Genomic DNA, 13957 nt, shown 5'->3' with positions numbered 1-13957 from the left:
TATGAAAGGTGTTTGCTTTTTAATTTTAATACAGTCAACTTGATCTTTTCTTTTAGTGTGTGTGTTTGGTCTCATGCTTAAAGAAATCTTTCCTACCCCCATGATTATATATTCACCCAGATTTTCTTTTATCATAAAAAAATATTTTTAATATTTAGACATAAATATTCTTAAACGAATTATCTTTAAATCATCTAGAATTTACATCTCACAAATTATTAACTTCTTAAGTCAACCATCATGGTTGATTATCTTCCTTTCTTGGAGGTCTTTCCTTGCTACTTTATAGCAGTAATGGCTCAGGGAAGGCAGCAGTGAAAGAACAGAAAAGCAGTCCATTCGATGCAAGCAACAGAGAACTCGGAAGACAGTCACTTCCTTGTTTATATAGTTTCATTATTTGTTGCAACACACTTTTCTAGTTACCCTTTAATTTGGTTCCCTGCTGCACTTGTAAAAATTTTCGGAATACAGATTGAATCACTGTTAATTAATGTGGTGGTGTCTTAATTCTCAAGGGTGCCAAGGCAGAAAAAAAAGGTGACTCATCGCTATTTGTTTCTGCTGTTCTTCCTCTCGTTTTCATCACCTCAGTCTCCACTACTATAATGTCCTTCTTGCTTCTCTCCCTTCTTTCCCACCCTAATTCATTCTACATGCCACTGTCAGATCAGTATGTCATTCTCCTGATCAGAAGCCTCAATGACTCCCCAGGGCCCTAAGGATAAAAGACACATTCTTTAAGAATGGCTTAAAAAATCAAACCTTACTTCATACATTTCCAACCTAAAAGCTCCACCATTCTCTCCCTGAAACACCCCATAATAAGGGATGCTACCAGGGAATGGCTCCCATAGTACATTAATTAGTCTCATGAAAAATCCCCTCCAAATAAAAGTATTATTATTATTTGAAATTGAAAATATTAATCGCCCATGAAATATAAAGTGAAAAAAAGTATCTTTAGAAAATTTTACTATTTTAAAAAAATCTAGTAGCATATTATCCAAGAAAAAAAAAACAAATTCTTATGCACTTGCTATATAAGCCATTTGACAGCACAGATAATACTCTCTTTAGTCAAAAGGGTTTTTTTTTTTCTAAATATCTTAAAATTTTAATATTTTTTCTCTCTGTTATTTCTATGGCAAAAGGCTAGGATTGTTGATACCCTCAAATTTCATAGACGGAAGAGTCACAAAAATGTCAGCCATCCTTCCTCATCACGAAATATATATTCGTAGTATACACAGAATAGTAATTCGCAATCCAGCATTCTTTGGGATGATGATTGTTTGCTATTGCATGAAGGTTTTGTAAATTCTCAGGTAAAGGTTTTGTATAGCCATTTAAGAACATTTTGATCTCATGATTTTAAAATGTTCAGAAAAACTTAAATGTTCATCAATAGAGGACTTGTTAAATAATGGGACATCCATATAATGGAATACTATAAAGCCATGAAAAAGAGCTATATCTATGTTCATTCTTGTGGAACAATCTCTATGTTGTATTGGAATGTGAAAAAAGCAAGGCTTAATGTGTATAAATATGCTCATATTTGAGGGTTTTTTTGTGTGTGTTTTTTGCCTTTTTTTAACAGGTAGGAAATATAGTCAGAATTGAATTCACATGGAATTTTCTCACACAAGATGTTAATGGTAGCGGTTTCCTCTGGAGCAAGGATGAAGGTTCTGGGGAGGATTTGCTTTCCATTCTATACTTTTTGTGCTATTTGACATTTTTTTAAAAACTAAAGTATGTGAATTTTTCTATTAAAAACATTAATTAAATGGTTTTTTTTTTATTTAAAAAAGATGAACCATTATGTTTTAAGGATAATATTTTTAGACAAAATTATACTGTAGCTATTGCCTTTTAGTTCTATTATTCATAAAGTTCCTCATATGAATTAATGAATAAAATGTAGGTACTTGAGACTGTTCGACTAAACAGACATAAGATAATCCTCATAAAACCTAGAAGACTCAATGCTCCATTTCATGATGTATGCCTTTTGTATTCTAACAACCATCTTGAAATTATAAAGTCCACTGGTACTATATAATAGATACAATACCCCTCTCCAGTATTTGTGAATAGAAGAAAGGAAACAATACTAGGAAGAACATTTTGACAATTTTGACATTTGAAAATAAGATGGAAGAACCATTTTTGCTAATAAGTAATTACTAAAAATGAAATATCTTAGATATTTTCACCAAGACGAAATTTTACTAAGTGGAAAACAACCTGACTTTTCAACCAAGACAGGTCTCTTCCTTAACAGCATCACCAGTAAGGCTTACAAGGTGAAATATCTCAAAATCAGAATTCAGCTTCTGTTAGTCTTGGCAAAAAGGCAGGGTAGTGTTTGGTTGTTCATAGCTGATTTGATAAATAATTCATATGTGATGCTACCAACTAGCTGAGAAGCTCATAATTTCAACTGAAATGATGTATGGTGTTATCTTCATCTTTATGTATTGATTCTCAGTTTTCAGGCACATTTGTCAAATAGGTTACTTTTCTCAAACTTCATATTTTGTGTCCAGTTAAATTAACTAAGAAAGATCTTAAACATATTTTTTTTTCTCTGTAACACCTTAGCTTTTATCTCTTTTAGTGGCTAAGAAGTAATTTCACATTTGAATGGTTGCATTATTACATTTGATGAAGGTGTTTGTAGACTAGAGCTAAATTAAAAATAACACCATGTTCCTGACCAGTCAAACAAAACTATTATAAACTGGAATCATATTATCAAAATAACCTTTCTATTCTTTGTGTGCTGAAATACATGGCTTATGGAATATTTAGTTTTTAGCCACTCTTACTTTAACAGCTTTCATGCACATGTACAATTAATTCTCAACCCATATGTTATTTAATTTATCATTCAGTTTGATTTTGGTGTAGGACAGAATTAGCATTCTACATAACCAATTTCTTCTTTCATATAGGCTATTTTCTTGATTTTGAATACATTTTTTGCTATATTTCCCTTGGTAATTATATGCACAAATACAAAGAAAAATCAATGTTGATGCAGATATTTTCTTTTAAAATTAAAGGTGCAAATTTCTTTAAAGTTCTCTTTGAAACTGAATACTGTCCCAGATAATATAGAATAGGGAACCAAATTTGGAAGATATTAAGGATGAAGAATGTCTGGCATTATATTAATTATCTGTTGACATCCCTTCTAATGGAATCTACAGAGTTATGATCAGTGTTTGAAGATCATGATCATTATAAATTATATGTTATCTTTGCTTTTTGGGTGAGTGAAGCAATTTAAAAGTCTCAGTTAAGCCATGAGGAGAAAAGTCTCCCTGTCTTCCTTCCCCAATTTTGTCTTATATCTAAAAGATCCTAGATCCATGTGTCCAATATTCTGCAGGTAACTGTAAAATTGTATTACTCTTCAAAGAGAGTAAGTGCAGTCACAAGGGATGCAACACTTCTTAGAAAAGTGCATGTCAGTAATTTAGAGATGTTTATAGCATCCACAGTAATAATGAGAGAATTTATGACTCTTAAGCAGTCCTTAAGTATTTGTAAGCAAGCCTATCTGCTCCTATGTAAGCCTTATCTGAATATAGTGCTGGGCTCATTCCCTACAAAGTCTCCCTAGCTTAACAATAGAATTTGTGGTTTCTAGATTAATGAGACCAGAAATGAAAGGAGCTGTTTGAAGTAATCCATTGCAATTTGCTACAGTTACATATCACTAAAAAAATTAACACTTACCACCCCCGTTCTTCTGACATAGGTATGGGAATCGCCACACATTCCCTAAACCTACAGAAAATCCAACTTGGGCCAGGATGTATTGTAGCTTACTGCTCCAAGCTGGTCTTTCATCTTCAATTTCAGATCCTTCTTTAACATAGGTATCTTTCTCTTCACGAACATCAACAATTAGTTCACTCTTCTTAAAAGCATCATCAGCTGAGTCTTCATTGGAAAGAAGGTCTTTGACAGACTCAATAACCTCATCATCTAATTCTCTTTTTACGACTTTGCTATTCTTAGGCATTGGAAAATCTGAGTGGTATTATCTTTTTTAATTTCCTTAGGACAAACAGGTTAACTCTTTTTTTTTTTTTTTTTTTTTTTAAGTTACTTGATATGAGGTAAGCACTGAGGAGAAAATCAAATAAATCCTTGAAGGTTCAAGGTGATGACGTCTAAAAATCTTAGATCCGTATGTCCAATATTCTGCAGGTACCTGTAAAATTGTAAGTTGAAATATAATAAATGTCTACTAATTAAAAATATTTAAAATTCTGAGTTAACTTTTCTTTCACATTTTTAAGATGGAATTTCCCTCTACAGGGTATAAAACACATAATTGTCCATGGCTTTTCACAGCTTAATATTTTGCAAGGTACAAGAACTGATTTTGCACATCTTCTTTTAGCTAACATTCTTTATTCTTGCAAAAATGTGCTTTGATCTTACATAAACACCAATGTATAACAAATATTCTGTTGCTAGTAGTTAAAATTTAGACTCAGTTTTATTAATTCTTTCTTTTTCTTCTTTGGCTAAAGTAGGTCTTTTAATATACATTCCTCATTTAGTTCCTTATGGAACTACTTATACAACTGCATTCAAACCCAGTAAGTTTGTCTTATGCAGAAATCTTTTGTTTACATATTCATCTATTCACTCATTTGATATTAATTGTGATGGAATCCTAAGGTATATAAACATTAATGAAACACACAGTATATACTTTTAAGGAGCTTCTCTCCAACAGAGAGAAAGTCACAACTCAAATAACTATACTATCTTGCATAATTTAAATGACCCAACATAATTACAATAGGCAAGATTAGGAATCCTGGGTAAAAGTAACAGTAGAACTGAGCAGAAAAGGACAGAGACCACTTCAAACACAAGGAAGAACATAGACAGATACACGATATTTGTGTGAATGTTCTCTCAAACAATTCAAGAAAAAGACTGCTATCACTTTGAAATTTTTCTCTTTCTTTATTTCTCTGTGTATCTCTCATATCCTTCTCTTGATTCAGACACAGATCACGTGTACAAGGTAAGTCTATACACCAAGAAGATTGTCTATTTTAAAGGTGATTATATGCATGCTTCTCTTCAAAGATGGATTAGGAAGCTTCAGAAAGGATGCTCTAAGCATTCTGCCATTACTGGAAAAGTGTAATTCCTTGATAGAAATGCCATTAAATTTACATAACAAGTCAGAGAAAATAGCCCTTCACACTTCAATTCACAATCTTAATAAGCAAGACAAAATTCCAGGTAACCCAATTAAAAGGAAGAGTTATTTAACTTATCATTGCCTTTAAATTTGGCTGATGTCTAGTTGTTTCCAAAATTAGAATATATACCTATAGAGCAAACACTTCATCATTTAGGATTTGCTGAAGATAGAGAGAGACTAAAGGCAATTCTAAAACAGAAGCATTCCCAAAATAGTTTGAGTGATAGACACATCTCTAGGATAAGTAAAAAATCTTCTCATAGTGACTATTTTAACAAGGATAACAAGATTTGATACAGAAATAGTTTCATGAGGTTAGGGATTATGTCCATCTAGTTTGTAAAATTTCCATCTAGAGTTCAGTAAATATTAGCTGAGTAAATAACTGAATGAATGCAAACACTTTAATATAGAAATAAGCTAATTTCCCAACACTTCTGCTGGAAGAAAATAACCTAACATATAAGGAAGTATTATGTATATGACATGAATTATCCAGACTAAACGTCTATATTTTTAAATTATCTAAACAAGGGATGTTGGCTTAGAAACTTAACTGATACATGGATAAGAGCATTGGTTTTAAGAGTTTAACATACTTGGATTTATGGCCTAGCTCTATTGCTTAATAGTTGTATAATTTCTGGAAGTTATCTCTCTTAATTTCAGTTTCAATGAATTGAAATAGAAATGATAGAAATAATAGAATTGAAATAGATCAACAATGATCTAGCTTTCCTTTTTTGCATGGTATTAGAAAAGTAAGGTATGTTTCCAAATTTAGAGATACTACTATAGTAAAAACACCAACCATTTCATAAAGAAAAAATTTTAAAGTATTACTCATGAACCTCCCCAAATTTATCTCAGTAACTGTTATATTTCTTCAACACATTACTCTTTGCAGAAAAGGAAAAACACAAACAAAAAAACCAAAATGAAAAATAACACTTTTGAACACTACTGTGCATTTTTTACACATCCAATGAATAATATCACCAATTTCCATGGGATATCCTTTGGGAAACTTTATATTTGAAAATACTGATCAGACTATCTGAAGGTCATATTTTGTATTCAAAATTCAGTGTCTAATGTGAGCAAACGTTAAAAACAGCCTTATATTGTAAACACCTAAATATACATAAATACGTACATACATACTGTATAATGCTAAAACCCTAAGTAATCTTTATAAAATCAAAGTAAACATAAAAAAGGATACGTTTACTATGTATTTACATGCATTTAAAGCCCCTTTTTACTATAAGAAAAAAAAATCCAGGTGGAATATTAATGATATTACAGGCAAAATAAAAATTTAAGCTCTCTTTTCTTACTCTTTTTCTTACTTTTTCCTTCCCACTGCTTTTCTCTGAGGTGGCTGAAGGAAGAGGGCAGGGAGGGGTGGCAGTTAACACTGAAATATACACAATAATATCTAAGTTTGAAAAAAGTACCTTTTCTTCACTATACCACAAGCTTTACCTGGAGAATGACTTTATCTTACCCTTATAGTCTCAATGTTTAAAATTGTCTGTAGAATGAATGCACTGAAAGAAATATGACAGAATAATATTGTGTGACAACTACAAGTATTTGGCACTATTACCGGTTTGTTTGTTTTTACCAAAAGGCCATTCAGTTACTGAGTCAGAGGCTTACCTTTCTTGTGCATAAGTTGCACATGGCAAAAAGTAAATAAATAAATTGATCCTCTGAATGAACTTATAAAATAATTAAGCATAGAGATAACTTGAAAGGGAAGGATAAAAATTTTTATGAATTCCAAAAGCTTGTCTGAGGAACTTAGTTCACAAAAGTAGGCCATAAATATAGATTTGAAAGAGAATAAAAGAGAAGTTGACTATTCTAAAAGTGTATTACAATCACTACACCAGGAAATAGAAGGAGAAAGGAAGTAGGAGTATCCAGGAAGGAAGTGAGGTAAAGGGTGATGAAGTATCTATCACTCCTTGACAGGCCACATGGACAGCAGTAGAATCAAAATCAAGTAACTATCCTGTCTCTGCCAAGTTAGCATCAGCCACTCCTATGACAGAAAGTCAAGCCATCATCCTCTGCACTTCATCTGCACCTAAGAGTTGCATTAGCTCTCCTCACCATTACCCAAGGAGGGCCTCCTGTCTATAACCACCCAGTAGACATTCAAAAGCAGGAGTAAAAAAACGGTCCCATGGGCTGAATATGGCCCACTGCTTGATTTTGTAAGTAAGGTTTTATTAGAATATAGCCACTCCCGCACATTTATATATTGTCTACAGTTGCTTTTATGCTACAACAACAGAGTTGAGTATTTGTAACAGATTTCACATGGACTGCAAACCCTAAAACATCTGTCTCTTTATAGAGAAAATTTGCCAACCCTTGTTCAAGAAAATAAATCTGAATTGAAAATGTGGAGTGCCCAGATCATTCCATCTACCTGGCACCACTTTCTTTACCAAATAACATACCAAGATAGAACTCTCCCCACTCAAAGATGAGTAAATCTAAAAATTAAAAATTGCTGCATAAAATCAAAACCACAACAAGATATCATTTCACACCTATTAGAATGGCCATAATGAAAAAAAACAGAAAGCTACAAGTACTGGAGATGATGTGGAGAAATAGGAACACTTAGTCACTGCTAGTGGAAATACAGAATGGTGCAGCCCCTCCGGAAGACAGTCTGGCAATTCCTCAAGAAGCTGAGTACAGAACTGCCATAATATCTGGCAATCCCATTACTAGGTATATACTCGAAAGAACTGAATGCAGGGACATGAATAAACAGTTACATGCTGATGTTTATAGCAGTATTATTCAAGATTGCCAATAGATGGAAACAGCCCAAGTGCCCATCAATGGATGAGTGGATAAACAAGCTGTGGTATATACATATGATGGAATATTACGCAGTTGTAAGAAGGAATGAAATCCTAATGCATGCAATAACGTGGATGAACCTTGAGAACATTAAGTTGAGTGAAATAAGCCAGGCACAAAAGAATGAATATTGTATGGTCTCACTAATATGAACTAATTATAATGAAGAAAATCTTGGAGTTAAAATCTAGAGAATAGGTTATCAGGAGATAGAAAGAGGGTAGACAATGGGCAGATGATGCTTAATTTATAAAGAATGTGTAATAAAGTTCAATTTAAATGTTTGGAAATGGAGAGCACAATATTATGCAATGGTAGCACAATACTGTAGGTGCAACTAATAATGCTGAGTGTGAGTATGGTTGAAAGGGGAAGGCTAGGGTCATGTATATAACTCAAAGGAAAGCTGGAGGATAAAAATGGAAATGTATAATATAGTGGAACCTATAGTGGATGATGACTGCACTTAATTGTACAAATATAAGAAAGTTCTTACATGAACTAGAACAAATGTACATCACTATTACAAGGTGTTAATAATAGGGTAGTATATGGGGAAAATATAATTAATGCAAATTTAGGACTACAGTTAACAGTGAAATTGTAATATCCTTAGCACTATACCAAAGCTAAGTGTCAATAAGCAGGGGTATAAGGGATATGGGAGTTTTTTTTATTTTTTTTCAGAGAAATGAGTATGTTCTCATATTGATTGGGTGGTGAATGCTTAACTATGTGATTATACCAAGAGTCATTGATTGTACACTTTGGATGGATTGTATGGCATGTGAATAAAGCTGTTTTAAAAAAATACATCATAGAAGTAGGGTGTAGTAAGTAATTCAGGGAGGAAGAAACATAAGCAAAAGATAAATGTAGAATAAATATCGGGAAACAGAATACTCCATAGTTTTAAAGGGATTCCTTATTTTAAAAAACAAAAAAATTCCTTGTTTAAAAAAACAGATTTAAGAAATGAAAGATAAAAGTTTCCTTCTTTTAAAAAAAGAGCTCAATAAAGATATACAACAAATGACTATAAGAAAAAAGTTAGATGGAAGAATACACGAAAGAAACGGAAGAGAATTATAGGAATTAAAGCTGCATTAGAAACAATGAAAACTAGAATAAGCACTACTGAAACTACATCCATAGACATGGAGGACAGGCTTAAAGAAAACTCTCAAGGATAAATGGGAAAAGACACATATTTAAAAGTGATTTAGAGAAAAGGCTAATGGAAACTGGAGTCTGATAAAGAGAATCCAACAAATTCATAATTGGTTTATCCAAAGAAGAGAAAAGAATTAAAAGACAAAAAAAGTAAGACCTCAGAAATAGAGAAGCCATATTAAAGAACTGAAAGAGAGAGTATTTTAAACAATAAGGTTAAATAATGTTGAACCAAAAATATATAAATAAAATGCAAAAATAATGTAAGTACAATCAGTAAGTGAAATTAGAGAACATGGGAAGAAGTGAAAGACTGAGAATGTGCTCATCTTTCATAGCAGGGAGTAAGAGATATTGTTTAAATATGAAATTAATAATACAAGAGATCAATGACCCCAACTTCTTCATGTTACAACATCTTTATTATTTAGTTATCGGAGGATCTTTAGGAACTAATATCTCTTGCTGTGAAAGGGAATTTATTGGTGCCAAACATTGACATCAGGGTTCCAGAGCCAGCCTGTCTGAGTTCACATCCTAACTCAGTAACTTATAGCTTTAGGACCTTGGCCAAGTTATATAACTGTGCCTCAGTTTATTCATTTATAAAACAAAGACAACAATATGCCTATGGTCACTGCAGTCATCTGGCAATTCAAGTGGAGGTGGATGGATTAAGTTGGTCTGGAAGGAGGCACAATATCAGCCATAGAACACTGTGTTCCTACACATGGTCTCTCTAAAAGACTAGTTCCAACCTGTTCACATTTGTAAGCTCAGGGTTCCAACTCAGGTTCCAAAAGAGGGCAAACCCGACATGAAAGTGCTATTAAAGCCCATGTTTGCATCACATTGCTACCGTCTCACTGGCCAAAGTCCAGATTCAAAAGTGGAGCGAGACTAAACTCTACTTCTTGTTGAAAGGAGCAGCAAAGTCACACTGCAAGAGGCATAAGTAGAGGGAAGAGAAAAATATGAAGTTCTCTTTGAAAGTAATCTACCACATTTGTCTAGTTAGGTTCCCTTCACTGGAGTTTGAATCTTGAGGCTGGGACAAAGAGACCAAAAGTTGGCATCTCCTTCAATTCTATCAAAAGCATTATGGCCAGGCTGAAACTTCACTCTAGTCAGGGATCCTGGTTCATAGTTTTCAGAGCTATTTTTATTCATTCCAACTCATTGCCTACCACCCCAGTGTTTCTGTGAGCCCCCACAACTCTGCCAATATTTTTTTTTTTACCTGTCATCCAGTATCATTTTCTTCAGCTTACAAACACAAAATCCTAAATAATACCTGGCTCATGAATGCATAACTATTGTTAACGTTTTATTCATCTATCTACACATCTATACATATATATTAGAAAGTTATTAGGACTATTACATTAAATTTGGTATTATAACTACATCTTTTTGTCATTCTTCTATTTTTGTATATTTTAGAATTATTTTCTAATAATTGTATATAATTTTTCAGAATAAAACTAATTAAAGTACTTAAAACTAGATCCATGTCTTTTTTTTAAATCAACAAACTAAATGTTTAACTCAGTGGTTCTCAAATACAACCAGTTTTTTACTTCTTTTTATTTAAAAAAAATTCCATATTCACAAAAATAGAGAAAAGAGTAAAATGAATCCCATAAACCCATCACTCTGTCTCAATAATAGATTTTTGGATAATATTCTCAATCTCAACATCTTTACTCTTATATAGTACACATAATAAAATGCATAGATAAGAGTATGGTTCAATCAGTTTTGACAATTGCTTATACCACATAACCCATAATCAAGACATAATACATTTCAGTCACCCTAGAAAGTTTCCTTGTACCCAGTCAACAGCCCCCACAAAAAAATGTTCCAATTTCCATCACCATAGACTTATTTTGCCTATTCTACAACTTCATAAAAATAGAATATAGTGTTCACTCCTTTGGATAAGGATTGTTTCACTCCATATAAGGTTTTTAAGATTCACCTATTTTGTTGCATCAGTAAAATTCATTCATTTTCATTGCTGAATAGTTATGAACAATTGCACAATCATATCACTGTTTGTTTACCCATGCTCCTACTGACATACACCTGAGCTGTTTCCTTTTTGGGACTATGATGAGTAAAGCTGCTAGAATATTCTTTCATATCTTCCTGTGGAAATTGTGTTTGTTTTTCTTGATAAATACCTAGGAGTTGAATTGTTGAGTCACAACATAGATGTATGCTTAATTTTTAAAGAAGCTACCAAATGATTTCCAAAGTAACTGTAGCACTTTATAACATATGAGCATTTTGATTGCTCCAAATCCTTACCTACTTTTAGTTTTGTGATTTTTTTTAATTTTTTCTGTTTCTGTGGAAGTTTAATAGTCCAAAACTATTATTTTAATTTAATTTCCCTGATAACTAATGGTATTGAGCAGGTTTTCATATATTTACAGTCTATTTTATACCCTACTAAGTGCCCAAGTCTTTTATCCTTTTTTTTTCAACTTGGATTGGTTGTGTGTGTGTGTGTGTGTGTGTGTGTGTGTTTAATTCTTGTGTTGTAGGAGTTCTTTATATATTTTGGATTCTAATCCTTTTCAAATATATGTGTTAGGAGTATTTTCTTCTGATTTTTGGTTTGCTTTTTATTTCCTTAACAATGTCTGGAATAGCAGAAATTTTTAATTTTGATAAAGTCCAATTTCTCAAATTTTTTCTTATATGGTTAGTGCCTTTGTGTCCTATTTAAGAAAACTGCCTACTCCAATGCCTCAAAGATATATCCCCACTTTTCTTCAAGAAGCTTTATATTTTTTTTTTTCATTTTTTTCATTTTTTAGTTAGAGAAGTTGTCAGTTTACATAAAAACAATGCAGGAAATACAGAGTTCTCATATAAACCTCCCCCCCCCCTTATTATTAACACCTTTGCCACAATTGATGAAAGAATATTATTGTAATTGTACTATTAACTATAGTCCATGATTTACATTAGGGTTCACAGTTTGTACTGTACAACCCTATGGTTTTTTTTTAATTTATTCTAATCATATATATGCAACCTAATTTTGTTATTTGATTTTATTCTAATAATATACATGCAACCTAAAATTTATCTTTTTAGCCACCTTCAAAGATATAATACAGTGGGTCCTCCTGCAGGGGTTGTTCCAGTGGTGCCATCACTCTCCCTTCCTCCTTCCCCTGCCCCTTGGTACCCCCGTTGGGGCCTGCAGGAATGGGGTAGGGCAGTGGACTGGCCTCAGCGTGCCACAGGTGGGTAGCACTGTCAGGCAGGGGTCTTGGACATGGGCAGGACTTGTATGCTGAAAATTACAAAATCTGATGAAAGAAATCAAAGATTTAAATATATGGACCAACATACCATGTTCATGGATTCAAATATCCAATATAGTAAATATTTTAATTCTACCCAGATTTAATGTTGTTTCCATCAAAATTTTTGTAAACATAGACAAAATTATTCTAAAATGCATATGGAAAATGTGAAAAACTAGAATAACTATGACATTTTTGAGAAGGAGTAATATAGTGGGAAGAATCATCCTAACTGATTTCAAGATAATAATTAAGTGGGAAGAATCATTCCAACTGATTTCAAGACATTATGGAGCTACAGTAATGAAGACTGTGTAGTGTCAGTGGAAAGATAGATACATAGATCAATGGAGCAGAGAATAGCACCCAGAAATAGATCCACACAAATATGCCTAACTAATTTTTGACAAAGTTTCAAAAGCAATTCACTAAAGTAAGGCAATTTGCTTATTGCCTGTTGTGCGAGGTGAATCATGGGAGGAAGAGACACAAACTGATATAGTATAACTTTACAGAAGAAAATTTATTGAATTACAAGACTACAAACATTTATCATTAATGATGCAATTGTTGAAAGTAAAGCAGGCTGTCCAGCAGACAAAGGAAAAGAAAAGAAAAACTCACCAAACCAGGAAAGCCACCACATCTGACACTACTGGCTGTGGAAGTCCCAGTCTTCAGCCGATCAGAGTCCCTGTTGGCAACACGGTCCCAGGCAGAGTGTCCCCTCCTGGGAGAGACCTCCAACCTTTCCTGAGACCCAGGCCAATATTTATGGCAATTTGTCCAGGAGTAGAAGTGCCTTGCTGCACGTCTCAAGGAAGGGCTAATTCCTTAGGAGGATCACAAGACTTCCTTATCTTAGTTTCACTAGCACATCCTCAGGGAGGGAGCCTACCTCCTGGTGGAGGTACAGGTGGTCTGTTAACTGTTATTGAAACTCCCAGGTATGCTGTTAAGTTTCAGTGACTTCCTTTAAACAGACCAGCGCCTGCTAACATGCAGGGCAGTGAACTGCTTATGGTCCAGGTTGGTTTGATCCACACATTACACCTTCTACAATTTCTAACACATTGCCCTATTAACAAATGTTTATGGAGCAACTCGACATTCATAGGCAAAAAGTAAAATAAAATACACCTAAACTTAAGCCTCACTCTTATTTCAAACATTAACTCAAAATGGATCATGGACTTAAAGTATAGAACACAAAGTTACAAAATTCTTAGGAAAAAATCATAAGAGAAACTTTTCTATATCCAGGCCTAGGCAATGAGTTCTTAGATGTGACACCAAAAGCAGTATTCATAAA

At 33.2% G+C, this 13957-nt stretch overlaps 1 protein-coding gene across 2 annotated transcripts in view; it reads right to left on the bottom strand.

Moving 5' to 3' along the window:
• SLC6A15 (solute carrier family 6 member 15) overlaps positions 1 to 13957 on the bottom strand; it is a 45103-nt gene that overhangs the window by 24871 nt on the left and 6275 nt on the right. For both annotated transcript variants that reach the window (XM_037848081.1, XM_037848082.1), the window contains exon 2: positions 3754 to 4234. In XM_037848081.1, coding sequence (XP_037704009.1) covers positions 3754 to 4042 — 289 coding nt within the window. In that variant the 5' untranslated portion in view covers positions 4043 to 4234. The remainder of the gene's footprint in view (positions 1 to 3753; positions 4235 to 13957) is intronic.

Source organism: Choloepus didactylus, chromosome 8 (genome assembly GCF_015220235.1).
Source record: "Choloepus didactylus isolate mChoDid1 chromosome 8, mChoDid1.pri, whole genome shotgun sequence".
In the NCBI taxonomy this organism is placed as follows: domain Eukaryota; kingdom Metazoa; phylum Chordata; class Mammalia; order Pilosa; family Megalonychidae; genus Choloepus; species Choloepus didactylus.
This window is presented reverse-complemented; position numbering and strand designations above follow the sequence as displayed.